Source organism: Anolis sagrei, chromosome X (assembly GCF_037176765.1).
Source record: "Anolis sagrei isolate rAnoSag1 chromosome X, rAnoSag1.mat, whole genome shotgun sequence".
In the NCBI taxonomy this organism is placed as follows: Eukaryota; Metazoa; Chordata; class Lepidosauria; order Squamata; family Dactyloidae; genus Anolis; species Anolis sagrei.
The window spans coordinates 98,153,372-98,180,483 of NC_090034.1; the positions used below are offsets into that span (position 1 = coordinate 98,153,372).

At 42.6% G+C, this 27,112-nt stretch overlaps 1 protein-coding gene across 1 annotated transcript; it reads left to right on the top strand.

Annotated features, from left to right (window-relative positions):
* Positions 1-1,416: 1,416 nt before the first annotated feature.
* Positions 1,417-26,879, top strand: LOC132780068 (cytochrome P450 2G1-like). The gene is made up of 9 exons (XM_060783598.2): positions 1,417-1,596; positions 6,076-6,238; positions 8,728-8,877; positions 11,854-12,014; positions 17,407-17,583; positions 20,201-20,342; positions 21,514-21,701; positions 23,815-23,956; positions 26,689-26,879. The coding sequence occupies exons 1-9, from the start codon at positions 1,417-1,419 to the stop codon at positions 26,868-26,870; spliced, it is 1,485 nt and encodes a 494-aa protein (XP_060639581.2). The 3' UTR covers positions 26,871-26,879.
* Positions 26,880-27,112: the final 233 nt, after the last annotated feature.

Genomic DNA, 27,112 nt, shown 5'->3' on the forward strand with positions numbered 1-27,112 from the left:
ATTTTGTCACCGCCGATTGTGTTTAAGTGCAGGCCAAGGTCTTTAGGCACTGCACCCAGTGTGCCGATTCCCACTGGGACCACCTTGACTGGCTTGTGCCAGAGTCTTTGCAGTTTGATCTTTAAATCCTCATATCGTGTCAGCTTTTCTAGTTGTTTCTCTTCAATTCTGCTGTCGCCTGGGATTGCAACATCAACAATCCACACAGTCGTGAGGTCAGGAGTATTGTGCTCCAAAACTCTTGTCATTCTGAATTCGGAAGTCCCAGAGTAGCTTGACGTGTTCATTTTCTGTAACTTTTTCTGGCTTGTGATCCCACCAGTTCTTTGTTTCAGGCAGATGGTATTTGTGGCACAGATTCCAATGAATCATCTGAGCAACGGTGTTATGCCTCTGCTTGTAGTCTGTCTGCATGATCTTCTTGCAGCAGCTGAGAATGTGATCTATTGTTTCATCTGCTTCCTTGCAGAGTCTACACATTATTATTATTATTATTATTATTATTATTATTATTATTATTATTATGTTCTCTACCCTATTGAATACAGAAGGATCAGGAATACAAAATACTTATGAATGGGTATTTCTAAGCTATGCATTCATAACTGAAAACTAGAAATCCCAGCAATTATTTCACATCAAGTTAAGACTATGAAGAATCAAAAGCCGTTTAAAATGAGAGTGTCATGTTCTTTAGTATCATTTCGTAAGCAGATGAAGACTTCTGTTTTGTGTGTGTGTGTGTGGAAGGTTTGGTGAACTTTATCACTTATGTGGGAAATGATGTTTCATAATGCCCTCTATTGTTTACATCTAACAACAGCGGAGATTATGAAACATCCTTTCCACATAAGCAATCAGATCCCCCAAACCATCCACACACACACACACAAAATAGAAGTCTTCATCTGCTTATGAAATGATACTAAAGGAGATGGCACTCTTGCCTCTCTAGCAAGAGAATTCCAGGGTTTGGGAGCAGCCACCAAAAAGCTCCCCTCCTCTGTTCCGATTAGATGTGTCAATTGCATTGTTGGGATGGCGAGAAACTTCCCATGTAGATCTCGAAAGCTGGGAAAAGTCAAATGGGAGAATACGACCCTTCAGATACCTTGGACCTGACCCATATATGTCCATTCTCTACTTCTCCAGAGATGTTTACATTGCTATACAGAATTTCAATCTCACTTACCACAGAAAGTTTACTATCTGGGCACTAGTAGCTAAGGGCACCTGGCCATGTGCCATAGCTAAGGGCACCTGCCAGGGAGATAAGTTTGCTAAAAAGAGTGTGACACACCAATCCCTTTTGTTTTTGCTTTAGGTTTTTATTACACCAGGGCCTTGCCAGGGTGGTTGTAGTTCTTTTTCTTCTTGAAATCCAGAGCCAAACTCACCTCAGCCATCTTTGGCACAATGGACGTGGGAGAAGCGATTTCGCTCTTGTTGGTGGTTTTTTGTTCCACCTTAATCCTCCTGTCAGCATGGAGCCAAATAGCCCAAAGAAGAAGCCTACCGCCAGGCCCCACTCCCCTCCCTGCTTTGGGCAACCTGTTAGACCTGAAAGCCAATGATATATTGAAGTCATTCAAGAAGGTAAGAGGGTTCTTCCATTTCAAGAAGGTAAGAGGGTTCTTCCCTTTCTCTCCCCCCCCCCCCACCCCACCCCATGGGAACCTGCTTTCAACAAGGTTGGAGTATTCATTACCTTGACTAGCAGCTGTTTGCTTAGTAATTAACGATTCCAATCAGCTGCTGTCTTGTAGAACCTTCCAAATTCCTATGAGGGATGGGTGAAGAAATTGATCAGAATTGCAATTTATAATATTGCCTGGAGTTCAGTATTGCAGTTATGGGCTCATAACCTAGAGTTACGAATCCATATTCACAAAACCTATGTATTCATGCTTGTGCCGCTACTGCTCCAATTGTTCAGGTCCCCCAATCGCGCAACCACTGCGAGTGACGGTGGTCTGTTCTCCTGACAACTGAGGCAAGGAGACGGATGTTTCTAACCCCCCCCCCCCCATTAGTAATTGAGGGTTTTTTATTGTTGTTTTAATGGGTTTTTTTTCCCACTCCCACCCTCCCCTCCTTGTACATGCAATTTATACATCAAACTACAGAAGTTACATTTGAAATATCAGTCTCAGTCTTAATTTTTCTACTCCACATCTTAGCACATTCTCTAAATAATTCCTAACTGGTTCCCACATCCTCTTAGTTGTTGTAACCTTTCCAAGTTTATCTATATTATTCCATTCACAATTTGTTATTTCCACATTTAACATATTAACTATATAAGTAATTGAGTTGAGACAGGGATCCTGCTTTTGAATGTCACATTAGAGATTGCTGGTTGAACTGGGTGGAAACAAAACTATGGATATTGGTCCCACAGGTATGTGGGTCTACTGTACTTATAAATAAATGACAAATTTAAATGGAATATTTATTGTCATTTGTCTTCAAATCATTTTTGATTTACAGTAACTTTAAGACAAACCTATCACAGGGTTTTCATGGTAAGTTTATTCAGAGAGTTTTCCATTGACTTCCTCTGTGACAGAGGACGGATTGAAACAGGCCTTTATTACAGGAGAATCCGTGTTTAAAAAATGTGGATTTTCCTGGGGGCCTGACCAGACAGGACCTTTATTGTGGTTATTCCCGCAATAAAGGAGGGGCTATCAACACAATATTGCTTCCCCCCCCCCCCCCCCCCGTCCCATCCCGTCCCGCTCTCCTGGTGCATTATTTCTACATGTCAGGAGAGCCTGCTGAGGCATTTAATTGAGACCTGGTAAGTTTTTTTAACTTTTCTAAGGGGTCTGGGGGCTTGGGGGAGGGGGGCAGGGCCTCCAGATGTTCTCTCGATCTAGAAAGCACATGCTTTCTGGGGTGGGTGTCCAGATGTTCTCTTGAGACTAGCCCAAGAGAATGTCTGGAGGCCCTACCCCCTTCCGCCCAAACCCCCAGACCCCTTAGAAAAGTAATAAAAACTTACCAGGCCTCAATTAAAAGCCTCAGAAGGCTCTCCCAGCATGTAGAAATGACACACCAGGAGAGCTGGGGGGGAGCAATGTCATCTGGACAGCCCCTCCTTTATTGTGAAAGTTACCACAATAAAGGTCCTGCCTGGATGGACCTTGAGTGTGATTTGCCCAAGGGTCACTCCATTAGTTTTCATGGCCGAGAATCCTAGTTGTTCTTGTTTATTCGTTCAGGGGTTTCCACCTCTTTGTGACCTCCTGAACCATCCCACACCAGAGCTTCCTGTCGGCCGTCACCACCCCCAGCTCCTTCAAGGTCAAGCCAGTCACTTCAAGGATGCCATCCATCCACCTTGCCCTTGGTCGGCCTCTCTTCCTTTTTCCATCCATTTTCCCCAACATCATTGTTTTCTCCAAGTTTTCCTGTCTTCTCATTATGTGGCCAAAGTATTTCATCTTTTCCTCTAATATGCTTCCCTCCAATGAGCAGCCGGGCTTTATTTCCTGGAGTATGGACTGGTTGGATCTTTTCACAGTCCAAGGCACTCTCAGAATTTTCCTCCAGCAGCACAGTTCAAAAGTGTCTATCTTCCTTCGCTCAGCCTTCCTTAGGGTCCAGCTCTTGCATCCATAGGTTATTACAGGGAATGCCATTGCTTTAACTAATAGAGGGAGAAAAAGTGGAGGCAGTGACAAACTTTGTATTTCTAGGTGCAAAGATTACTGCAGACGCAGACTGAAGCCAGGAAATCAGGAGGCGCTGATTTCTTGGGAGGAGAGCAATGACCAATCTCGATAAAATAGTGAAGAGTAGAGACATCACACTGGTAATGAAGATCCGCATAGTCAAAGCAATGATATTCCCTGTAATAACCTATGGATGCAAGAGCTATTCCCAATAGTAACTTATGCATGTCAGAGCTGGACCATAAGGAAGGCTGAGCAAAGGAAGATAGATGCTTTTGAACTGTGGTGCTGGAGGAAAATTCTGAGAGTGCCTTGGACTGCAAGAAGATCCAACCAGTCCATACTTCAGGAAATAAAGCCCGACTGCTCATTGGAGGGAAGGATATGAGAGGCAAAGATGAAGTACTTTGGCCACATAATGAGAAGACAGGAAAGCTTGGAGAAGACAATGTTGCTGGGGAAAATGGAAGGAAAAAGGAAGAGGGGCCGACCAAGAACAAGATGGATGGATGGTAACCTTGAAGTGAATGGCTTGACCTTGAAGGAGCTGGGGGTGGTGACAGCCGACAGGGAGCTCTGGTGTGGGCTGGTCCATGAGAACATGAAGAGTCGGAAGCAACTGAATGAATGAACAACAACAAATGCAGACCTTCATTGCCAGGGTGATGTCTCTATTCTTCACTATTTTATCGAGATTGGTCATTGCTCTCCTCCGAAGAAGTAAGCGTATTCTGACTTCCTTGCTGCAGTCTGCATCTGCTGTAATCTTCGCTCCTAGAATCCTAATTCAACCCTCAAACCACCATCCCCCTATATGTAGGATGGTTTATTTAAGCAATGAAATCTATTTAAATATTTAAATATGTATATAGTATCTTTCCAGAATGGGTTGACATGGGTTGGTGGAAATGTCAGCACAATAACAATGTGAGGATCACGCACTGCCTATCACTGGACTAATATCCGGTGTCAATTTTTCCACCATTTTGATTGACACATTTAATTCAGCCATGAATTGATTTGTGTTTACTATTTGCAGCATATATTTTTAAGCAGTGAGGTGTTACTTAACTCTTTTGCATTTGCGTTTCACTGCTTTTCAGCATTTCCCATCATTCCTTTGTACCTTCTGCACCATTTTTGCCCACCCACCATAAATATTCAAAATATGGGAGAAGGAAAGGCTAAGTTACACTTGAAATTTATTGAAACTCCACCACAAAATGTGCATTTTTTTTCAAATTAGATGAAACAACCTTCTCTGACTACCAGAAAATGATTGAACATGTGCCCAGGGTATGCGTGCCACAAAGTGCATATTGAATTACCTGGGCGCAGCCGTTCCCAAGGAAGTGCAGCAATTCACAAGTCTCAAGTTGCAGAGTCATTCCAAGATAGCAGGCTGGGCATAGCCCTTTCTGAGGCAAATAAATATAAGTCTTGTGGTGAGAGGACAAAGATGAATCTTGGTGCTCTGAAGTGGGCAAAATGTAAATATCTGCTGGTCAAATTAAGTTACACTATACACTATTCTAAAAGGAGCCCCCGATGGCACAGTGGGTTAGAGTGCTGAGTTGTTGAACTTGCAGACCGAAAGGTCGTAGGTTCAAATCTGAGGAGCGGGTGAGCTCCCGCTGTTAGCCCCAGCTTCTGCCAACCTAGCAGTTCGAAAACATGCAAATGCGAGTAGGTCAATAGGTATTGCTCCAGCGGGAAGGTAACGGTGCTCCATGCAGTCATGCCGGCCACATGACCTCGGAGGTGTCTACAGACAATGCCAGCTCTTCAGCTTAGAAATGGAGATGAGCACCAACCCTCAGAGTCGGACATGACTGGACTTAATGTCAGGGGAAAACCTTTACCTTTTTTATACCCTACTAGTTATACCCAGCCATGAACTATCTTGCATAACAGCCTAAATATTCATTCTGGAAAACCATACCTTTCCCATTCCCTGTCCTAAAAGTTTGAAGAACAACAGACAATATTGGCCAGATGGAGCAGTAGTATATGGTAACTATTTATTTATTTGTCGCACTTACATCCCACCTTTCTCAACCCTAAAGGGGACCCAGGGCAGCCTTACAAATGCAACAATTTGATGCTGTGTATACACACATCATTGATAAATAAGCAAAAACATTAAAAACCAACCAGTTAAAACATAACATTAAAAAAGCAATTAACATCACATAATTCAGGTCATAATCCAGGGCCAGTGGAAGTCACTAATGTTAATTTATAGTCTTTTACTGCACTGTTCCCATTACTGGCCAAAAGCTTGATCCCAGAGCCATATTTTTAGTATTTTCTTGAAGGCCAGGAAGTGGGACAGGTGCTAGCTCCTAGGTGTCTCAGAAGAGGATCTTCACTTTGTGACTGTTTTCTTTTAAAGCTGAGAGACCAATACGGGCCTGTCTTCACAGTCCATTTGGGCCCGCGGCGTGTGGTGGTCCTATATGGCTACAAGGCAGTCAAAGAAGCTCTGGTGGACCATGCTGAGGAGTTCAGTGGGAGAGGGCATCTGGCCACCGTGGATGACTTCGTTCATGGATTAGGTGAGTTCCAAAGAAATTACGCTGTTGTCAGAGTTTAAACATCTTCAACTATCATAGCTTGCCAGCACTTCAGTTCAGGATTGTTCTCGACTCTAAGATTCTGGATCAAAGCCTGGTATATAAGAATGGCACCTGATGGTATCATTAGGTATCGTGTATCAAATACCAATAGCAGTTGCTCACAGTTTATCAAAACACAGACACAGAATATACAGTTGGTCCTCCATATTTTCCGATTTGACTTTTGTGGATTTGATGAGAGAGAGAGATGCTTCTAGGACTTTCTTGGTCATCCAGCACAATTTTATATTGATATTGACCATAGAATCCCAGTGTATGACTTAGAGCAGGCATGGGCAAACTTTGGCCCTCTAGATGTTTTGGACTTCAACTCCCAGAAATCCCAGCCATCTTACCAGTTATTAGGAATTGTGGGAGTTGAAGTCCAAAACACCTGGAGGGCCAAAGTTTGCCCATGCCTGGCTTAGAGTTTCCTAAAGAAGTGGTCTTTCAGATATTTAAAAATAGTCATTTTAAATCCAGGTTTTCAACTTTTGCAAAGATCTTCCACCCAAAGGTGGATTCTAACTGTATGAAAAAATTAGACAAATATTTTCATTTAAGAGGCTAATCTCAAAGCAAACTGTGATGAGATATTCCTTACGGCCAACTCTTCCAGAGGAAAGGGATTGGAGTATCTCTGCCTAGCAATCCAATGGAAGCATATCTCTAGTCAATGTTTACTTTCTCTTAACTTCTAACTGTGTTAGTCCTAATCTTAGCAACCTGTTACAATGCTTATTAATGAACTTTTTCACAGGAACTCTTATTAAGTTTCCTTGTAAAGCATTTGTTGACCTTGGTGGATTCATTACTCATTAATGGAGAATCTCATTACTTCCTAAAAATCTACTTTTCTAGGCAGCTTTGCTAAAGAAGTTCTAGAAAGCAACCTAAATGAGAGGAATAAACCAAGAGGCACTAAGAGCTAGTTGATGAAATTCAAAATTTGAATAGCTTCATGGCTCATAGTGAACAACCTCACACTGGTTTGTTGTAGGTTTTTTCGGGCTATATGGCAATGTTCTAGAGCAGTGGTCCCCAGATGTTTTTGGCCTTAAACTCCCAGAAATCCTAACAGCTGGTAAACTGGCTAGGATTTCTGGGAGTTGTAGGCCAAAAACAACCCCAGGTTGAGAACCACTGTTCTAGAGGCATTCTCTCCTGACGTTTTGCCTGCATCTATGGCAAGCATCCTCAGAAGTAGTGAGGTCTGTTGGAACTAGGAAATAGTTTAAGCAGTGTAAGAAATGTAAATCAAAGTCCAATAAGACCACCCCCCATAACTGCAGAACCCATATTTGCGGTTTCACTTATCCGCACCTGGGGGAAAATGGTCTGTCTAGTACAGTGTTTCTCAACCTGGGGGTCGGGACCCCTGGGGGGTCGTGGGAGGGTGTCAGAGGGGTCACCAAAAATCATCAGAAAACACAGTATTTTCTGTTGGTCATGGGGATTCTGTGTGGGAAGTTTGGCCCAATTCTATTGTTAGTATGGTTCAGAATAATCTTTGATTATAGGTGAACTATAAATCCCAGCAACTACAACTCCTAAATGTCAAGGCCTGTTTTCCCCAAACTCCACCAGTGTTCACGTTTGTTCATATTGAGTATTTGTGCCAAGTTTGGTCCATATCCGTCATTGCCTGAGTCCACAGTGCTCTCTGGATATAGGTGAACTACAACTCCCAAACTCAAGGTCAATGTCCACTAAACTCTTCCATATTTTCTGTTGCTCATGGGAGTAATGTGTGCCAAGATTGGTTCAGTTCCATCATTGGAGTACCGAATGCTCTTTGACTGTAGGTGAACTATAAATCCCAGCAACTACAACTCCCAAATTTGGATGTATCGGGTATTTGTGCCCAATTTGGTCCAGTGAATGATAATCCACCCTGCATATCAGATACATTACCATTCAGAAAAGTAGCAAAATCACAGTTATGAAGTAGTAATGAAAATAATGTTATGGTTGGGGGTCAACACAACCTGAGGAACTCTATTAAGGGGTCGCAGCATTCGGAAGGTTGAGAACCACTGGTCTAGTAGGATCTAGAAAATCTAGTAAGATCTAGCATGCTTCCCACCGAAATTACTGTAAGGTGACACTGGAGGACCAAGCAAATTTCTAGAGATGATTCATCTTTAGGAGTCTCTGGGTTCTCTAGCACAACATTATGGCATGCTGGGACTGGACAACAGATAATTTGATGGTGTTCGGTCATATCCATAGATTCAGAGAACTATGGATAAGTTGGGAATGTATCCCCTGTGGTTACTTACAATATAGTAAGGGTCTTACTATATTGTATTGGGAGAAGACTGGTCTAGAAGGCTGCAATTTGTAAGATTGTAGTCTTGTTCTTCTGCCTTTTCTTCTTCCTCCTCCTCTTCCTCCTTAACTATGAGTTTGGGGTGTTGCCTTTTCAGGGATTGCATTCGCTAATGGGGAACGTTGGAAACAGCTCCGTCAATTCACGCTCAGCACCTTGAGGAATTTCGGGATGGGAAAAAGACCTGTTGAGGAACGGATCCAAGAAGAAGCCCAGTACTTGCTGGAGGAATTCAGAAAAACAAACGGTTGGGCATGTTGTTGTTCTCCCTACTTGAATTGCGAAATGTGGAAATCAAGAGGAAGTTTTTTCTTATTTATTGACATACATTGCAATTTCCTAATTGTACTTGGGGAAGAATCAACCAACATTGCTTAGGAAACAGATTTCCCCATTTTTTAAAAAACCACAAGGCTCTGAAATTGCTCTTGAATTGAAATATGAATCCCCTCTTCCTCATGTAATATTACGTAACATTATTAAGGACAGTTAACCCATACGGAACTTTTGGTTTAGAAATATACTTGTGCATTTCAGCTGAACCTCAGTCAGTTTCTGCTGGTCAAATTCCGAGAGACCCGCGGATCTGTTTTCATATACCTCCCAAAAATGAGTGGGTAGCCAAATAGCCACTTTCAGTCCTCAGCCCAAAAATACAGCTACATCTGGCCCACTGGTGATAATGGGGGAGGCTCCCCAGGTTCCCCTTCCCATTATTTTTAGGGCTGTCAGGATAAAAATGACCACACTTGGAGGACACATCTACCACTTTTAGCCCACCAAGTTTCATAATGTTCGGGTCATCTCTTTATTTATTTATTGTATCAGGAGTAAACCAAGAATGCAGTTATTTATTTATTTATTTATTTATTTACAGCATTTATATTCTGCCCTTCTCACCCCACAGGGGACTCAGGGCGGATTACAATGTACACATATATGACAAGCATTCAATGCCAATTAGACATACAATGTATATAGACATACACAGAGGCTATTTAACTTTTTTCTGGCCACCAGGGGAGCTGTTGCTTTCATCATCCATCTGCGACACTGATGAAGTACTTCCACATTCCCCACATGCTTTGCTGGAGTGCGTTTTGCTGAAGTCTTTTTATGGCCTCATAAATTAGTTAATTAGCCTCCCCACACATAGGTGGTACCTAATTTTCCTACTTGCTGGAGAATGTATCCCCTGTGGTTACATTCAACTGTCTGCAACTGTCTTTTGGGTTGCAAAGGTCGACAACAAGCTACACAATTGACCAGACACTCACTCTGACCCGGACTGACTTCGAACTCATGACCTTCTGGTCACAGTGATCTTAATGCAGCTGACACTCAGCCAGCTATGCCACAATCCCAGTTATAATGTATTTAAAAAACAAACAAAAAACCTACAAAGTTTGAAAACTTGGCATTATATTAAATGTCCTTTGACCAGAAGCTGGCTACTTGGAGTGCCTCTGGTGTTGCTATAAAAAGGTCCTCCATTGGGCATGTGGCAGGGCTCAGACTGCATTGTAGTAAGTGGTCTGTGGTTTGCTCTCCTCCACACTAGCATGTCTCAGACTCTGATTTTTAGGAATTTCTTTTATTTATAGAGCACAGAGAGAAATATAACCAGAAAGAATTTATTTGCAAGGGAATGAAATTATGGGTAGTTAGGTAACTAAGTAATAGTTTTCTGAGAATGAGGCTTTTCTGTTTGTTTGCTGAGGTTATTATTATTATTATTATTATTATTATTATTTGAAAACCTTTCTTCAATATATTATTATTATTATTATTATTATTATTATTATTATTATTATTATTAGAAACACAACAAGATGAGTCCACAGCAAACAAGATCACTCTGCTGGCTGTTGTGTTGGATCACACGTCGGACACTTCCCAAGTGTCTAGGACTGTGTGATGTATCGGCAAATAATACATGCAGATCCCAGTGGGCTTTTGCAGCTGGCAGATAGCAATCTTGTCAGCGGTGACTGTGTTTAAGTGCAGGCCAAGGTCTTTAGGCACTGCACCCAGCACCCAGTATGCTGATCACCATTGTGACCACATTTACTGGTTTGTGCCAGAGTCTTTGCAGTTTGCTCTTTAAATCCTCATATCGTGTCAGTTTTTCCTGTTGTTGTTGTTATTGTTGTTGTTATCTTTGTTAGGTATTTTCTGAAGGAGGGGAAGAAAGGAGAAAAAGAAGCTAGGCTTTCAGAGCCACCCAAATATTTGTAAAGAAAGGCACACCAAGAGCAAAAAGATGCTCTTTCTTTCTCCCAAGTCCCCAAATACTGGCACGCACTCTACCCACCCATCCTGCACTTTCCCAACTCCCAGTCCCATTAAATAAAAAGAATCAAGAAAATAAAGGAAAACTGAAAAGATTCAATGCTAGAGAGAGGCCAAGCAAAGCCAAAAAATAAAGCAAGGCAATCAGACTGAAGCATCTCTCTAGAGCAGTGGTTCTCAACCTGTGGGTCCCCAGATGTTTTGGCCTTCAACTCCCAGAAATCCTAACATCTGGTAAACTGGCTGGGATTTCTGGGAGTTGTAGGCCAAAACACCTGGGGACTCACAGGTTGAGAACCACTGCTCTAGAGCCAGGGTGCAACCGAGGACAATGGAGGCACTACCCCATTAAATAGACACAGTTTGCATAAGATACATCGCGGCATTCATCTATTCTGATTGGTCCAACAGGCAGGGCTCAGAGGTAAAGCCATGTGATGTCGAATAGGAGAGGAAGAGCCATGATGAGCTGCCATGTAGCCAGTTCCAGATGGAAAAACATGGCAGCTGAGCTTTTGTCATTATGGCCAACCAAACAAGCCAAACAAGCTGGATTGGCCAAAGGAAATCAACCAAAAGAAATCCACACACAAGCCTAACTGCTACTATGAAAGTCTCACTGGAAAGCTGGGACAGGAAAGAAAGAAAATGTATAGAAGTCAACAATTTTGAAATTTAGAACATAGAAAGGACTTTCAAACCCACAAAGTGTCCTGGTTTTGGCATGCAGGGAAGTCTTCAGCATTCAAAATGCAAAGTAATTGCACTAAATTAACCCAGCCGCAAGAAAAGACAGGAGGAGACAGTATCTTATCAGGAGACTCAAGCAAAATGGTTGGGATGCATCTAGCCAAAAGCCACTGAAGTCCGTTTTTAGACTAAGATAAGGGTTGAACTGTCCATCATGCTAAGACCTGATTCTTTTCTGCAGGCTCACTATTTGACCCCACGTTTTTCCTGAGCTGTACAGTCTCCAATGTCATCTGTGCCATTGTCTTTGGACAACGCTTCGACTACAAAGACAAAGACTTCCTCTCCTTACTAACCAAGATAAATGATTCTTTTGTGAGGATGAGTACCACCTCCGGTCAGGTGAGAATAATAATAATAGTCATCATCATCATCTATATAAATAAAAAATGTAATGTTCGTTTGTGGGATTAACATATTGACACAAAAATTGGACACTACACCCCTAACAGACCAACGAGTGACCATCGCTCATAAACACCACCACCCCCCCCCCCAAAAAAAAAGCTAAATGACAATGCAGCACATACACAAAAATGGCAGCTCCCAGCATCCTCTGGACCAGGCCCTATGTGGGGGGGGGGGGGGATGCTCCAAATGCACTGCTTCCAAGCTGCAAGCTTGCTTCTCCTTGTATTTTTTTTAGAGTTTCTCAATCCATACATATTTCCTATTTCCTATTCCTGGACTGCAACTCCCAGCAATCCTCCAGATAGATAAGATATATAGATTAGATAGAGATCGATAGTAGGTAGATCAATCAATCAGAGGACTTCTGGGAGTTACAGTCCAAGAATAGGTAGAGAAGGAAGAAAGGAGAGAAAGAAAAAAAGGGAGGGGAAGGGAGGGAGGGAGGGAAGAAAAAACTATGCCATTGTCTGCATAGTTACCCGAAGGCCTGGTCCCACATCCACGTTTTTAACTTATTTCTAAAGGAGAGGAGGGATGAAGATAACCTAATTTCTCCAGGGAGTGAATTTCACAGGTGGGGGGCCACTACTGAGAAGGCCCTGTCCCTCATCCCCGCCAAGAGGTCCTCAAACTTTTTAAACAGAGGGCCAGGTTACAGTCTCTCAAACTGTTGGAGGGCCGGATTATAATTTGACAAAAACATGAATGAGTTCATATGCACACTGCACATATCTTATTTGTAGTGCCAAAAATACTTTAAAACAATACAATAATTAAAATAAAGAACAATTTTAACAAATATAAACTTATTAATATTTCAATGGGAAGTGTGGGCCTGCTTTTGGCTGATGAGATAGGATTGTTGTTGTTGTTGTTGTGTGCTTTCAAGTCATTTCAGACTTAGGATGACCCTGAGCGAGGGCTGGGTAAATGACCTTGGAGGGCTGTATCCAGTCCCGAGGCCTTAATTTGGGGACCCCTGCTATAGATGCAGGGAAGTCATGCTACCCCTCTATTCTGCCTTGGTTAGACCACGCCTGGAATACTGTGTCCAGTTCTGGGCACCACAATAAAAGAGAGATATTGACAAGCTGGAAGATGTCCAGAAGACCGCAACTAAAATGATCAAGGGTCTGGAGAAGAAGCCCTATGAGGAGCGGCTTAAGGAGCTGGGCATGTTTAGCCTTCAGAAGAGAAGGCTGAGAGGAGACATGCTGAGGGCCATGTATAAATATGTGAGGGGAAGTCACAGGGAGGAGGGAGTAAGCTTGTTTTCTGCTGCTCTGGAGATTAGGACGGGGAGCAATGGCTTCAAACTACAGGAAAGAAGATTCCACCTGAACAATAGGAAGAATTTTCTGGCTGTGAGAGCTGTTCAGCAGTGGAAGTCTCTGCCCCGAAGTGTGGTGGAGGCTCCCTCCATGGAGGCTTTTAAACAGAGGCTGGATGGCCATCTGTTGGGGTGCTTTGAACATGATTTTCCTGCTTCTTGGCAGGGGGTTGGACTGGATGGCCCACGATGTCTCTTCCAACTCTATGATTCTATTATTCCTCTCACTCTTCCTTTGTTGTCCCCAGCTCACCTCAGTTGCAGCAAATTGAGTTCAAATGGCAAAAGGAGTTTGCACTCACTTAACTCAGTAAAAGAAAAGGGAACCTTCTTCCCTTTCCCAACAGGCTCAGGCAAAAGCAACCTCTCCTAGCTCGTATGTTCTTCCACATTAATAATGTTTGCCACCCTGACCCACATATGGATTGTTCCAGTTTCCATTTCTGAAATGTTGGAGGATAGTCCAAAAAACAGTGGATTATATCAGTGGTCTGGCAGCGTGACATAATGGGATGGAGCCTGTGCAGGTACAGCTGTACCAGGAGCTCCAATTTTGTTTGCTTTGCATTGAATGTTTGTTGTAGTCCTAAGTTTCAGGGACTCTGCAGATAGGTGGCTTCTTTTGGCTGCAATCATAGGGCAAGCCACCTGTCAATTATAGTTAGGTTCCCTGGTCCCGCCCCCTTTTTGGGTTTTGGAGGGAATAGGAGCCAGTTTGAGTTCAGTCCACACAGAGAAGCCTTTCATGCAGGACATAATACTAAGAGCTCCTGTAGAAAGCTTCATCTTCTACGGCTTGGCTGGGGAGATACAGCCCCACAGCTTGGCCGGAAGATATACAGCCTTACAGCTCCTTCGCTGAGGGATTTCAATCAGCCATCACTGAAACCTGAACTCCTTTTTCCCTGGAAGTCTGCAAAGCTCTGCTTGGTAAGGGTCACTCGCAGAAGCCAGAAGCAGTTGGTACCGGGTGCAGGGGCTCCACGCCAACAGAGGCAAAGACAGACCACCCAGATTAGAAGTTAAGGATTTCCCCATTAGTTAATGTACAGTTTATGAAGATAGTGCCTGTTCCCTGTGGACAAGATTGAGAGAGAGAGCCAATAAACTGTTAAGAAAGCCTTAAAGTACCTGTTTGTTTTCATTAATAAAGAACTTTGTTGAATCTTTAAGCAATTTAAAGACTCTGTTTTAAGGAAATCCAAAGGCCTTTAATCTGAGGCAGCCCCGGCATCCCGTTGAGCACACAGAATTTATGTCCTGTCTACAGTCTGATGCACAGGCCCAGCGTGCGACAGCACAGAGCCAGATTGCAAGAGCAAAAATGTTGACTCATCAGCCTTGGAAAGGTTCCACTTGAAAGGTGAAGCCAAATATGGCAGAGGTGTTTTCATCACCCTTGTTTCACAAACATTTCTGGAACAATTGTCTAAGGAAACTGATTGGCAGAACATTTTGAGATAGCCTTTCTTTACCCAGTGCAGAATTACCTGGTAGAATTCCTTGCCAAAAGGAGTGGTCATGGCCAATGGTTTTAAAAAGGAGGATTAGATACATTCAGGGAGGAGAGTTTAACAAGGTCGATCCCTAATTTGGGTTTAATCTCATTTTCTATAACAGCCCTGGGAGCTTACTGTTAAGCTGCGATATAAATAGTGTTTTTAAGAAGAGGAATAAACATCAGCTGTGACGCCCAAGTAGAACTCCCATGTACAAAGGCAGCCTATCTTTCTGGACACTCCTTCCTGGGCAAACTCAGCAAGGGATCATAGTGATGGTTGTCATGGGAAGAAGGTTCCAAGTTTCAACTAGATTAAACATTTAAAGAGCTCTTTTTTAAAAAAAAATCTTAGAAACTAAACAAATAGGAAGTGTTCAAAATCTCTGAAAATGGCTTGGACTAGATGGCTCTTGGGGGGCCTTTCAACTCCACAATTTTGTGATTTAGATAAATGAGGCCTGTGACCCATTAGAGGAGCATCCATTACTATTCTATATTAATGACTAGCTGGGAAGTCTGACTTGGCCACGGTAGTCCACGCTCTGGTTACATCCCATTTAGACTACTGCAACGCTCTCTACGTGGGGTTGCCTTTGAAGACGGCTCGGAAGCTCCAACTAGTCCAACGTGCGGCAGCCATGATACTAACAGGAACGGAGCGCAGGGAGCATACCACTCCTCTGCTGCGCCAGCTCCACTGGCTGCCGATCTGCTACCGGGCTCAATTCAAAGTGCTGCCATTGGCCTTTAAAGCCCTAAACGGTTCTGGCCCAAGTTACCTATCCGAACGTATCTCTGCCTATCAGCCCGCCAGGACCCTCAGATCTTCTGGGGAGGCCCTGCTCTCTATCCCGCCTGCTTCACAGGTGCGGCTGGCGGGGACGAGAGACAGGGCCTTTTCTGTGGTGGCCCCTCGGCTGTGGAACACCCTTCCCATGGAGGTAAGATCAGCCCCCTCACTAATGGTGTTCCGAAGAAGATTAAAAACTTGGATGTTCAAACAGGCATTTGGTTAATCAGTGCAATGAATGTGACGATTACAGGAATGGAAATATGGACGACGAATTTGGATCATGACTCTAGTGATGAGAAGCATTGTGTTGTTATTGTTGTGTAATACTGTATATTGTGCTTTTGTGTTTTAAATTGTATATTGTGACTGATTTTACCCTTGTTGTAAACTGCGTTGAGTCGCCGGTTAGGCTGAGAAACTGCGGTATACAAGTAAAGTAAATAAATAAATAAATAAATAATACCCGCCAGGCGTTGTGTGACCAACTTTCCCACCCACTCTCTCTCCTCCTTTCTTTCTATCCTTCCTTCTCTCCTTCCTTCCTTCCTTCCTTCTCTTCCTCTTCCCTTCCCCCCTTTTTCTTCCCCTCCCTCTTTCTCTCCTTCCTATCTCTCCTTCCTTCCCTTTTATTCTTTCCTTCTCTCCTTCCTTCCTCTTCCTCTTCCCTCCCTTCCTCCCCTTTTCTTTCTCTTCCTTTTTCTCCTCTTTCTTTCTTCTCTACCTACTCCCAGCAGTCCTCCTGATTGATTTATCTACCTACCTATCTATCTCTATTTATCTTATCTATTTGGAGGATTGCTGGGAGTTGCAGTCCAGGAATAGGAAATTGGAAATATGCATCAATTGGGATGCTCTCAAAGAAATCCAAGGAGAAGAAAGCTCGCATCTTGGAAGCAGTGCATTTGGATCCTCCTCCTCTCCTAAAAGGCCTGGTCTAGGGGATGCTGGGAGCTGTAGTCCAGAAGAGAGTGTGGATATGCTATTGTGTGTTTTGTTTGTTGGGGGGGGGATCATCTTTGCGCATGTGTTGTAGCGTCTTTTTCCTTTTTTGGCTTTTTAAGTCCCTTCCACTGTGTTTTTCGGTGTTTTTATGAGTTATGGTCACTCATTGGCCTGATAGGTGTCCTGTGGCCAAATTTGGTGTCAATTCGTCCAGTGGTTTTTGAGTTATGTTAATCCCACAATGAACATTACATTTTTATTTATAAAGATGTACCATAATGGACACTATTGCCAGAAATCTTCACTCCCTTCGAAACCCTACTTTACTGTATATCAGCTTCATTGAGAGAAGGAGATTCATTTTCCTGGGGATCGGAATATGGGTGAAGAACATTTCCATTGGGTTTGGAGGACTGGGATCAGGTCAGGAGAAGGTGCTTAGTCTAATATATTTAGTTGACATAAGAATCTAGCCCAGTGATTCTCAACCTGTGGCCTCCCAGATGTTTTGGCCTTCCACTCCCAGAAATCCTAATAGCTGGTAAACTGGCTGGGATTTCTGGGAGTTTTAGGCCAAAACATCTGGGGACCCACAGGTTGAGAACCACTAGGCTAGTGAATATTATGATTTATATTCACTGTTGGTGGCTTTGATGTGCTTTCTTGAAATATAGCTTAATTTATAATTGCATAGATAGATAGATAGATAGATAGATAGATAGATAGATAATGTATTTGCTTCCCATCCCACCTGCAGCTGTATGAAATGTTCTCCTCGATTATGAAGCACCTGCCAGGCCCCCACCAGAAACTGTTCCAAAATCTTCAGGACATCTGTGATTTTGTGGCTGAGAGGGTCAAACTAAACAAGGCTTCACTGGATCCTGAGAACCCACGCGACTATATTGACTGCTTTCTTATTCAGATGGAAAAGGTATCATTGTTCTGTCCCACAGAAGGACCAAATCAGTTAAGTCAGTGGTTCTCAACTTTCCTAATACTGCGACCTCCTCATGTTGTGGTGACCCCCAACCATAACATTATTTTTGTTGCTACTTCATAACTGTCATTTTGCTCCTGTTATTAATCGTAATGTAAATATCTGATATGCAGGATGTATTTTCATTCACTGGACCAAATTTAGCACAAATGCCCAATATGCCCAAATTTGAATATTGGTGTTGTAGATTGATTTTGTCATTTGGGAGTTGTAGTTGATGGGATTTATAGTTCACCAAACATCAAGAGCATTCTGAACTCCACCAACGATGGAATTGAACCAATCTTGGCACACAGAACTCTCATGACCAACATAAAATACTGGAAGGGTTTGGTGGGCATTGACCTTGAGTTTTGGAGTTGTAGTTCACCTACATCCAGAGAGCACTGTGGACTCAAACAATGATCTGGAACAAACTTGGTACGGAAACTCAATATGTCCAAATGTGAACACTGGTGAAGTTTGGGGGAAATAGACCTTGACATTTGGGAGTTGTAGTTGCTGGGATTTAGAGTTCACCTACAATCAAAGAGCATTTTGAACCCCACCAACAATAAAATTGGGCCAAACTTCCCACACAGAACCCCCATGACCAACAGAAAATACTGTGTTTTCTGATGGTCTTTGGAAACCTCTCTGAAACCATTTCATGACCCCCCCTCCCGAGGTCTTGACCCCCAGGTTGAGAAACACTGAGTTAAGTGGCCCTTTCCCACTTAAAGGTGTCCTCTTGGAAAGTCAATTGGAAGTGCCACATTTGATATACTTTTGGCAGCACATTCAGATCTCCTTATGTACTAAGAGCTGGGTGACCTTTCTGAGCTCTATTGCAAGGTTGTTACTTTAAAACAGTTGCTCTACTAATTTAGTATCTCTTTTACAAAAGGATGTTGTACTTAATATTTTAGTATCTCTTTTACAAAAGGATGTTGTACTTAATTTTTCAAAACTCAATCTTATAATGTGCTGTGGTAGACTTTAGACTAGTAGTTCTCAACTTGTGGGTCCCCAGATGTTTTGGCCTACAACCAGGGGCAGCTCAACCCATTACGCAAAGTAAGTATTTGCAGTATAGTTGGTTTTGCCCAGGGGCACTCTTGAGGCGCTCTTGGGGGAAACAGACCTTGATATATGCAAGTTGTAGTTACTGGGATGTATAGTTCACCTACAATCAAAGAACATGCTGAACTCCACCAATGATGGAATTGAACCATATATGGCACACAGAACTCCCACAACGAAGAGAAAATATATATCAGTGATTGGTTGGGGGGGGGGGGTGCCAAAATACTGTTTGCTTACCATTTAAAATTACCTAGGGCCGCCTCTGCCTACTTCCAGAAACTTCCAGAAATCGCAGCCAGTTTACCATCTGTTAGGATTTCTGGGAGTGGAAGGCCAAAACATCTGGGGACCCACAGGTTGAGAACCACAGCTTTAGATGCAAGGAAACCACATGAATAACAGTAATGGCAGCAGTATGTATTTAGATCCTGTGCCCTTATTATAATCTTTTTTTAATAACATGTTCGACAACACTGAAAATATGTTGGCTATAAATCATGCATAGATGTTATTGCCCTATGACTTTCATCATCATTTAATAGAGATGTAATCTCTGTCTAATTTCACTCAATGAAAGCAATGAATAATCTGGCATCGTTCTTCCAGCTGCAAAAAAAGTCTTTGAAAACTGTGGATTTTTTTATACAAAATTCACAGATGTGTTTCACACCTGCAGAAAACAGCTTTTTCTGAGCAGAAAAGAGCATTTTTTCCTGTGCAAAAATGACCTCATTAGGGTTTTCTGTCATTCATGGAATACATTTTTCTACCATTCTTAAGAAAAAATTAAATACCACATTCTTTCTATTCCTGACACTTAGCATTGTCAGTGCTGAAGAATTCTAGTTTCGGGTCCAACAACACTATATGATACAGAATTAGAATATTTTTTGGAATTTCTTTCAGTGTACACATGATAAATGTGGTGGCATTTGGGCACCAGCAGAAAATATATTTATTTGGCCAAGCTCTTGCTATTTTAAGAGCTAGCTTATTTGTGTTTCTCCCTTTCCTTGGCAATTAATGTGTTCCTTTTTCTACACCGTCCTGGAATTTTGGTAATGAAGAGAGGTATATAAATATTTTAAAAATAAGGGAGGGGTGTGTTTTTGAAGGCTTTCATGGCCAGAATCACTGGGTTGCTGTAGGTTTTCAGGATGTATGGCCATATTCCAGTAGCATCCTCTCCTAATGTTTTGCAAGCATCTATGGCAGGCATCCTCATAACCTCTGAGGATGCCTGCCATAGATGCAGGTGAAACGTCAGGAGAGAATGCTTCTGGAATATGGCCATACAGCCCGGAAAACTCACAGCAACCCAAGGGAGAGGTGTTTTGTGGAAGGGTCAGGAGATCAGTTATTTTGTGGACAGAAACAATTCCCAACAAAAAGGACCACTGACCAAAATAGAATTTGAGTCAAGTCTCTGCAGATTGACTTACCTTCTGGAGTGACGATCTGAATAGATTTGTGTTTGTCATTGAAGGAGAGCAAGAATCCTTCCAGTGAGTTTCACCTCCAAACCATGATCATGTCTGTTCTCAACCTATTCGTTGCTGGGACCGAGACCGTGAGCTCCACACTCCGGTTTGGATTCCTGATTCTGATGAAATATCCAGAGATACAAGGTAATTTAGGAAGGACATGGAAGGAAAATTCTAGGGCAGAAATTATATTTGAAAAGGGCACAGTTAGGGAAGCCTGATTTGGCCACATTAGTCCACGCTCTAATTACATCCCATATAGACTACTGCAACACACTCTAGGTGGGGTTGCCCTTGAAGACTGTTCGGAAGCTTCACATGGTGTAGTAGGCAGCAGGCAAGTTGCTTATTGCAACAGCGCTAAGGGAGCATACAACTCCACAGGATGCAAGTTTGCTTCCGGGCACAATTCAAAGTGCTGGCTTTAGTCTATAAAGCCCTAAATGGTTCCAGCCCAGCTTACCTATCCGAACGTATCTCTCCCGATGAGCCACTTAAGATCAGCTGGGGAGGCCCTGCTTTCGGTCCCACCTTCTATGCAGAAATCTAGAAATAAGGCAGTTCTGGAACACTTTCTTTTGGTAAACATTGCTGCCATTCTGCCACCAAAGGGAAAACAACATTGCTCATTAAAGATTTGGGGGCACAAACACTTACAATTAAATGTTTTTAAACTTGATTTAATCTGTTTTTAACTTGTAAAACCTTTTTCTATCCATCCAGGCATGTAGCCAGGGGGGGGGGGCTCGGGGGGCTTCAGCCCCCCCCCCCCCCCCGAAATTCTCATGGTGGTTCGTGAAAAGGCCTTATTGGTGCATTATTTAAACTGTTATGTTTATTCATATCATGATCTGATCACCATACTCAATATATCCCATATGCATGGGGTATTGGGGTAATGATACAAAAGGTTTGCTAGGCTAGACCCTCTTTCACTCAGACTCAGCCCCCCCTGAAACCCCCCCTGAAAAAAAATTCAGCCCCCCCCCCCCCCCCCCGGAAACAAAATCCTGGCTACGGGCCTGTATCCATCTTAGTCTGGGATCTCCAGAGACATTCTAATCAATAAGCAAGTGATAAATAGAATCAAGAAATTTACCTTGTTTGGATTCAAAACAGATTCAAATCTCTGCAGGAAGCCTGGGAATTGTGATTCCTCCCCCCCCCCCCCCCCCAGGGACAACTGCTTATTCTTGGCAACCTCACAAAATTGCCATCCCAGCATCCTTTGGCAGAAATGAACCCATTCCTCTCAGACCAGTCTATACCTGTAGCATACCTCTTTCAATGCTTTGTCTTCCCGTAACCTTTGCAGCAAAAGTGGTGCAAGAGATCGACGATGTGATTGGGAGCAACCGCCAGCCAAAGGTGGAGGATCGAATCCGGATGCCATACACCGAGGCTGTCATCCATGAGATCCAGAGATTTGGGGACGTCCTCCCCATGAACCTCCCTCATGCCATGACACGGACAATACAGTTTCGGGGATACACTTTGCCCAAGGTGAGGCCTTAAAAAAGCTGGGTGAAAGTATCGATCCGTGTGGTCATTCCTACTGAACCGCCATCACCATCAAGAGGCATTCTCAACTCCAAAAGGGTTTATGTGGGAGCAAATATAGCTAAAGGAGGGAGGGAAGAGGACTATCAGGGGCTGCATCTACAATAATTAGGCACAGATATCTATGTCAAAGTCCAAGGTAAATGGTGTAAAGTAAAAATAAAATTTCAAAAAATAATTTTTAAATTCCCACTTCCATGTTCAAGTTAGTTCTAGTTGTCTATGAAGCAATACTAATATCAATATTATTATTTATCATCAAGTGTGTATATATATATACACACACATTTATATTTATAGTATGCATTAGTCAAAATGTAAGAGAACCTCTCTCTTAAAGACCCAACTGGGTACTCACTCATTTATATTTTACACGCATGAAGCACAGAATACATGGATATCAATAGGAGAAAAGTCCATAATATCTAGTATATGCACAACACAACAACACGTAATCCCGGGTAAATTGTCCTTGTTTGTGTTCCTTTAAATGTGTTATAGAAAGGTCTCTTGGTATATGGATTTTCTCTTCTTTTGACAGTGGTTTATAATTCTTCTCATCTCATTGTTATCGATCAATTAAAATAGCAGTGGATAGTGAGATCCAAGCCACTGTGAGTTTAGCCATTTGTATGTCTGCATAAAATATTAAGCAAGGTGACATATCATAGAATCATAGAATCATAGAATCAAAGAGTTGGAAGAGACCTCATGGGCCATCCAGTCCAACCCCCTGCCAAGAAGCAGGAATATTGCATTCAAATCACCCCTGACAGATGGCCATCCAGCCTCTGCTTAAAAGCTTCCAAAGAAGGAGCCTCCACCACACTCCGGGGCGGAGAGTTCCACTGCTGAACGGCTCTCACAGTCAGGAAGTTCTTCCTAATGTTCAGATGGAATCTCCTCTCTTGTGGTTTGAAGCCATTGTTCCACGTCCTAGTCTCCAAGGAAGCAGAAAACAAGCTTGCTCCCTCCTCCCTGTGGCTTCCTCTCACATATTTATACATGGCTATCATATCTCCTCTCAGCCTTCTCTTCTTCAGGCTAAACATGCCCAGTTCCCTAAGCCGCTCCTCATAGGGCTTGTTCTCCAGACCCTTGATCATTTTAGTCGCCCTCCTCTGGACACATTCCAGCTTGTCAATATCTCTCTTGAATTGTGGTGCCCAGAATTGGACACAATATTCCTCCCTCATGCCATGACACAGACAATACATATTTATGAACTCTGGCCAGCACTCCAGGACCCAGGTGCCACAAGCCACTATTGTTAAAGGAACTTACAAGCATCTCAAGATATGAACAATAGATAAAAATCCCCTCTCTTCAGGCTTCGGAGGGTCAAAGACCAGACCACTTGAGGGGTTGGACTCTGTGATTCTATGAAAAGTGAGGAGCAGGGTCCGCATGCAGTCCAATGGGCCACATTTCATCCACTTCTAATAATAAGGGGTTCTAATGTAGTCTTGGTTAGATGTCCTTGGCTCCAGTAACAGGACTGGAGCTCAGGCAAGTTTACTTCCTTCTCCACAGTTTTGAGCATCTCTATGAGGGCCTTCTCTGTGGTGGGCCCCCAACTCTGGAACTCACTTCCTAAGGATATCAGGCAAGCCCCCACATTGGCAGTCTTTAGGAGGAGCCTGAAAATGAGGCTGTTCCAGTGTGCCTTCCCTGAATAAGGGAATAATCCCCAGCAAAATGTCCTCAGAAGCACTTTAATTATTCATTGGGTTGCTCTCCCTTCATTTCTTTTAGAAACCTTCCTATCAGATACATCCTTCCTCTGTTCATGCCTAGCATTTATTTTTTAAATTTTAAATTATTACATTTGGCCCAGCCATAGGTTTTTAAATCCTTGTGTGTTACTGTTTACATGTGAGTTATATTAATTGTATTGTTTTTGCTTATGGTATTTTGTTTTATTGATGTGTTGTCGGGCTTGGCCTCATGTAAGCCGCTCCGAGTCCCCTAGGGGAGATGATGGCGGGGTATTATTATTATTATTATTATTATTATTATTATTATTATGTTCTTTCATTTCCTTCCTTCTCCACAGGGACTGAATGTCATCCCATTGCTGACCTCTGTCCTGAAAGACCCCGACTGCTTCTGCGAGCCTGAAAAGTTCAACCCAGGCCACTTCTTGGATGATCAAGGGCTCTTTAAGAAGAATGAAGCCTTCATGCCCTTTTCCACAGGTACCCAGTGGGCATGCACTGGGGGGGGGGGATTGTTGCTGGAATGAAATCAGGAGGGAATTTCCTTTGGAAATTAATTCACTGGCTTATGTTGTGCCTTCACATTGCTGGTTGACTTATGATGGCCCCATGGATTTCATAGGGTTCTTGGGCAAGGTGAACTCAGAGGTGGTTTAGCCAGTTGCTTCCTCTGAAATTTGGATTATGACATCTGATATATTGATTGCACAGCCCAACAACAAAACATTCTTGGTGTCTTGGTTTGTAGATCTGTTCCTGGGATTATTTGGGACACTGGTTCAGAAAATTGCATAGGATAGACTACATCAGCTCTATTTCTTAGATATCATGGTTTTATATGGGTGAATAGATGGTGACTGGTATATAGTATTTTTCCTGTATCTCAAAAACTATTTATTTATTTTATTTATTTACTTCATTTATATACCACTTTTCTCAGCCCTTGGGCGACTCAAAGCGGTTAACAACAACAATTTCAATACAAACATTACAAAATCATTGAAACATTTAAAAGCAATAGCATAACAACAATTAAACATCAATATGACAAATCATTTATGTCTCATCAATAGAATCAGAATCCAGTCTCATCAAAACTAGAGCTCATCAAAACTAGAGCTGATAGGGGGAAACTGGTGCCATTTTTGGAATCAGGAGGTCAAATATACCCAGAGACAGGGATAATATTTGAGGGACAAAAATATGTGTTGGCCAGTTTTTTCCTTATTTTGTCATTATAATCAGTGAAATTCAGGAATTGCAATTTATTAGTAACATCAGTACAAAAGACATTGCCAAGGGTTCTTTTATAGTCTGGTATGAAAGAAAATCTATGGAGCAATGCCATGAGTTACTGCATCAAGTGAGTGCAAAATTTCCAAAAGATTATATTTCCTTATATCTGCATAAGTCTATGAGGAAAGCCTCTCTCCATTCAACCACCATCGCAGATGAGTTTGGGATGCACACAAGAGAAAGAAAGCTTTCTTGGTGGTTGCTCCCCAAACATGGAATTACTTTCCATAGGAGCTGCCAATCTCCCTGTTCTCTTTGTGCTAGTAAACAAAGAACAACACTCAAAAATAGAGGAATTCCAGACAAGAAACAACCAAGGCCAGCTAATCACCTCCCAACAAAGGATTCCCCCAGGCAGTAAGAAGCCAGACCTTGAAACTGATAGGACATTAAATGCTAATCAAGGTGGCCAATTGAAACACTCATACCTACCTCAAACAGACAAGAGTTCTTTCTCCCACTTTGGACATTCCACAGATATATAAACCCCATTCTCCTAGTTTCCAGCAGATCTCACAATCTTTGAGGATGCCTGCCATAGACGTGGGTGAAACGTCAGGAGAGAATGCTTCTGGAACATGGCCATATGGCCCGGAAAACTCACAACAATCCAAACAAGGACCTGTTTACTTTGGCTTTTAATTAGTTGCGGCAAAAGGAATTGCACTGCATATTTATCCTTACTGTTTTGAACATGGTTTTTAATGGCTCTAAATTCATTTTGGATGGGATTGTCTATTTCACGTTTTTTAAACATTCCATGCTATGTAATTATGTTTTGCTTTAAGCGGCACTGCTAGCAACTTTGAGCACCCTATTGGATGGAAAATAGGATATGATAGGTAAATAAATACATACATAAGCAAGCCATTTGGTTTTCCCAAATCCCTGATCTTTGTCACCTACCTGTTCAAAAGGTGGCATAGGATCCTCCTTGTGGTCATTTGTGGAATAACATGTTAGACATCAGGTGCAGGTGAGCTCTTTTTTGAACAGGTAACAGCGTTCCATGCAGTCATGCCGGCCACATGACCTTGGAGATGTCTACGGACAACGCTGGCTCTTCGGCTTAGAAATGGAGATGAGCACCACACCCAGAGTCGGACACGACTGGACTTAATGTCAGGGGAAAACCTTTACCTTACCTAAGCTATGTTAGGCATGAGAACAGAGGGAGAAAATCATAGAATCATAGAGGAAGGCACATGGTGCCATATCTTAAAATAACAGATTTATTTTAGCCCAAACTTCCAGATATTACAATCTGAAATTTCTGGTACCTGAGCCTCAATGGGAAGTGAACTGTATATAATTATATCAAGTTACAATACATCACAGAGTCCCTGGTGGCGCAGTGGGTTAAAGAGGGATAGAGGGAGCTCATCCGCCTCTCTCCAGATTTGAACCTGCGACCTGTCGGTCTTCAGTCCGGCCAGCACAGGGGTTTAACCCACTGCGCCACCGGCAGCTCCGGCCATGAAGTAAAAAAGTTGTAATCTCTGCTTCTACATCAATGGGACAGCAAGGCCCCATTTAGATTATCATATAATGCGGTTTGAAGCTGCATTATATGGTCAGTATGTGGACTCACAAAATGCAGTATGACTATAATGAAATGCATTATATAAATCTTAAACTGCATTATATGGCAGTACAAATGAGCCCTGAATCTGTTCTGGGTTATCATCTAAGCATGCAAGGAGCTCTCCGAGGTCCTGAACGTATTTGGAAGCTCAAGCTCTGCAACTCCTTTAAACTTCAGGCTGAAATATAGAGTGGATGTGCATTATATTGATATGGCAAACACTCATGACCACAGACCATAAAATAGCATGAGTTTGGTTTGTTTAGCCCCACAAAATGTATATATGAGAGTTTGGGCTTTGTTTACTAAGCACCCCTTGTTCTCTCCATAGGGAAGAGGATTTGCGCTGGCGAAGGCTTGGCTCGCATGGAGCTCTTCCTCTACCTGACTTCCATTCTGCAAAAGTTCACGCTGAAGTCCCCCATGGACCCCAAGGACATTGAGCTCATGCCATCCGTGAGCGGCTTTGCCAACGTCCCACCTACCTACCAACTATGTGCCATCCCACGCTGAGGCCATGAAATGAAAGAGAAAGGCCAACATGGAACATCAATAGCCAGGCATTGGAAAGATTATGGTGAACTGGGTACGATGCTCCATCTGCAACACCATTAAGGCTGAAAATTAATTTGACAATGCTGGACATTAGAAACCATACTATTGATTCACTAGCATGAAATCCTTTGTGAAATTGATTAATTTCCTTGGAAATTGCTGATTAAGTCACTGTTGAAATGTTAGGTTTTGGGGAACTT

Coding starts and splice junctions, on each gene's coding strand:
- LOC132780068 (XM_060783598.2), top strand. CDS start 1,417: ATGGACGTGGGAGAAGCGATTTCGCTCTTGTTGGTGGTTTTTTGTTCC. Junction 12,015..17,406: donor TGAGTACCACCTCCGGTCAG/GTGAGAATAATA, acceptor TCCCACCTGCAG/CTGTATGAAATGTTCTCCTC. Junction 20,343..21,513: donor GAAATATCCAGAGATACAAG/GTAATTTAGGAA, acceptor TAACCTTTGCAG/CAAAAGTGGTGCAAGAGATC.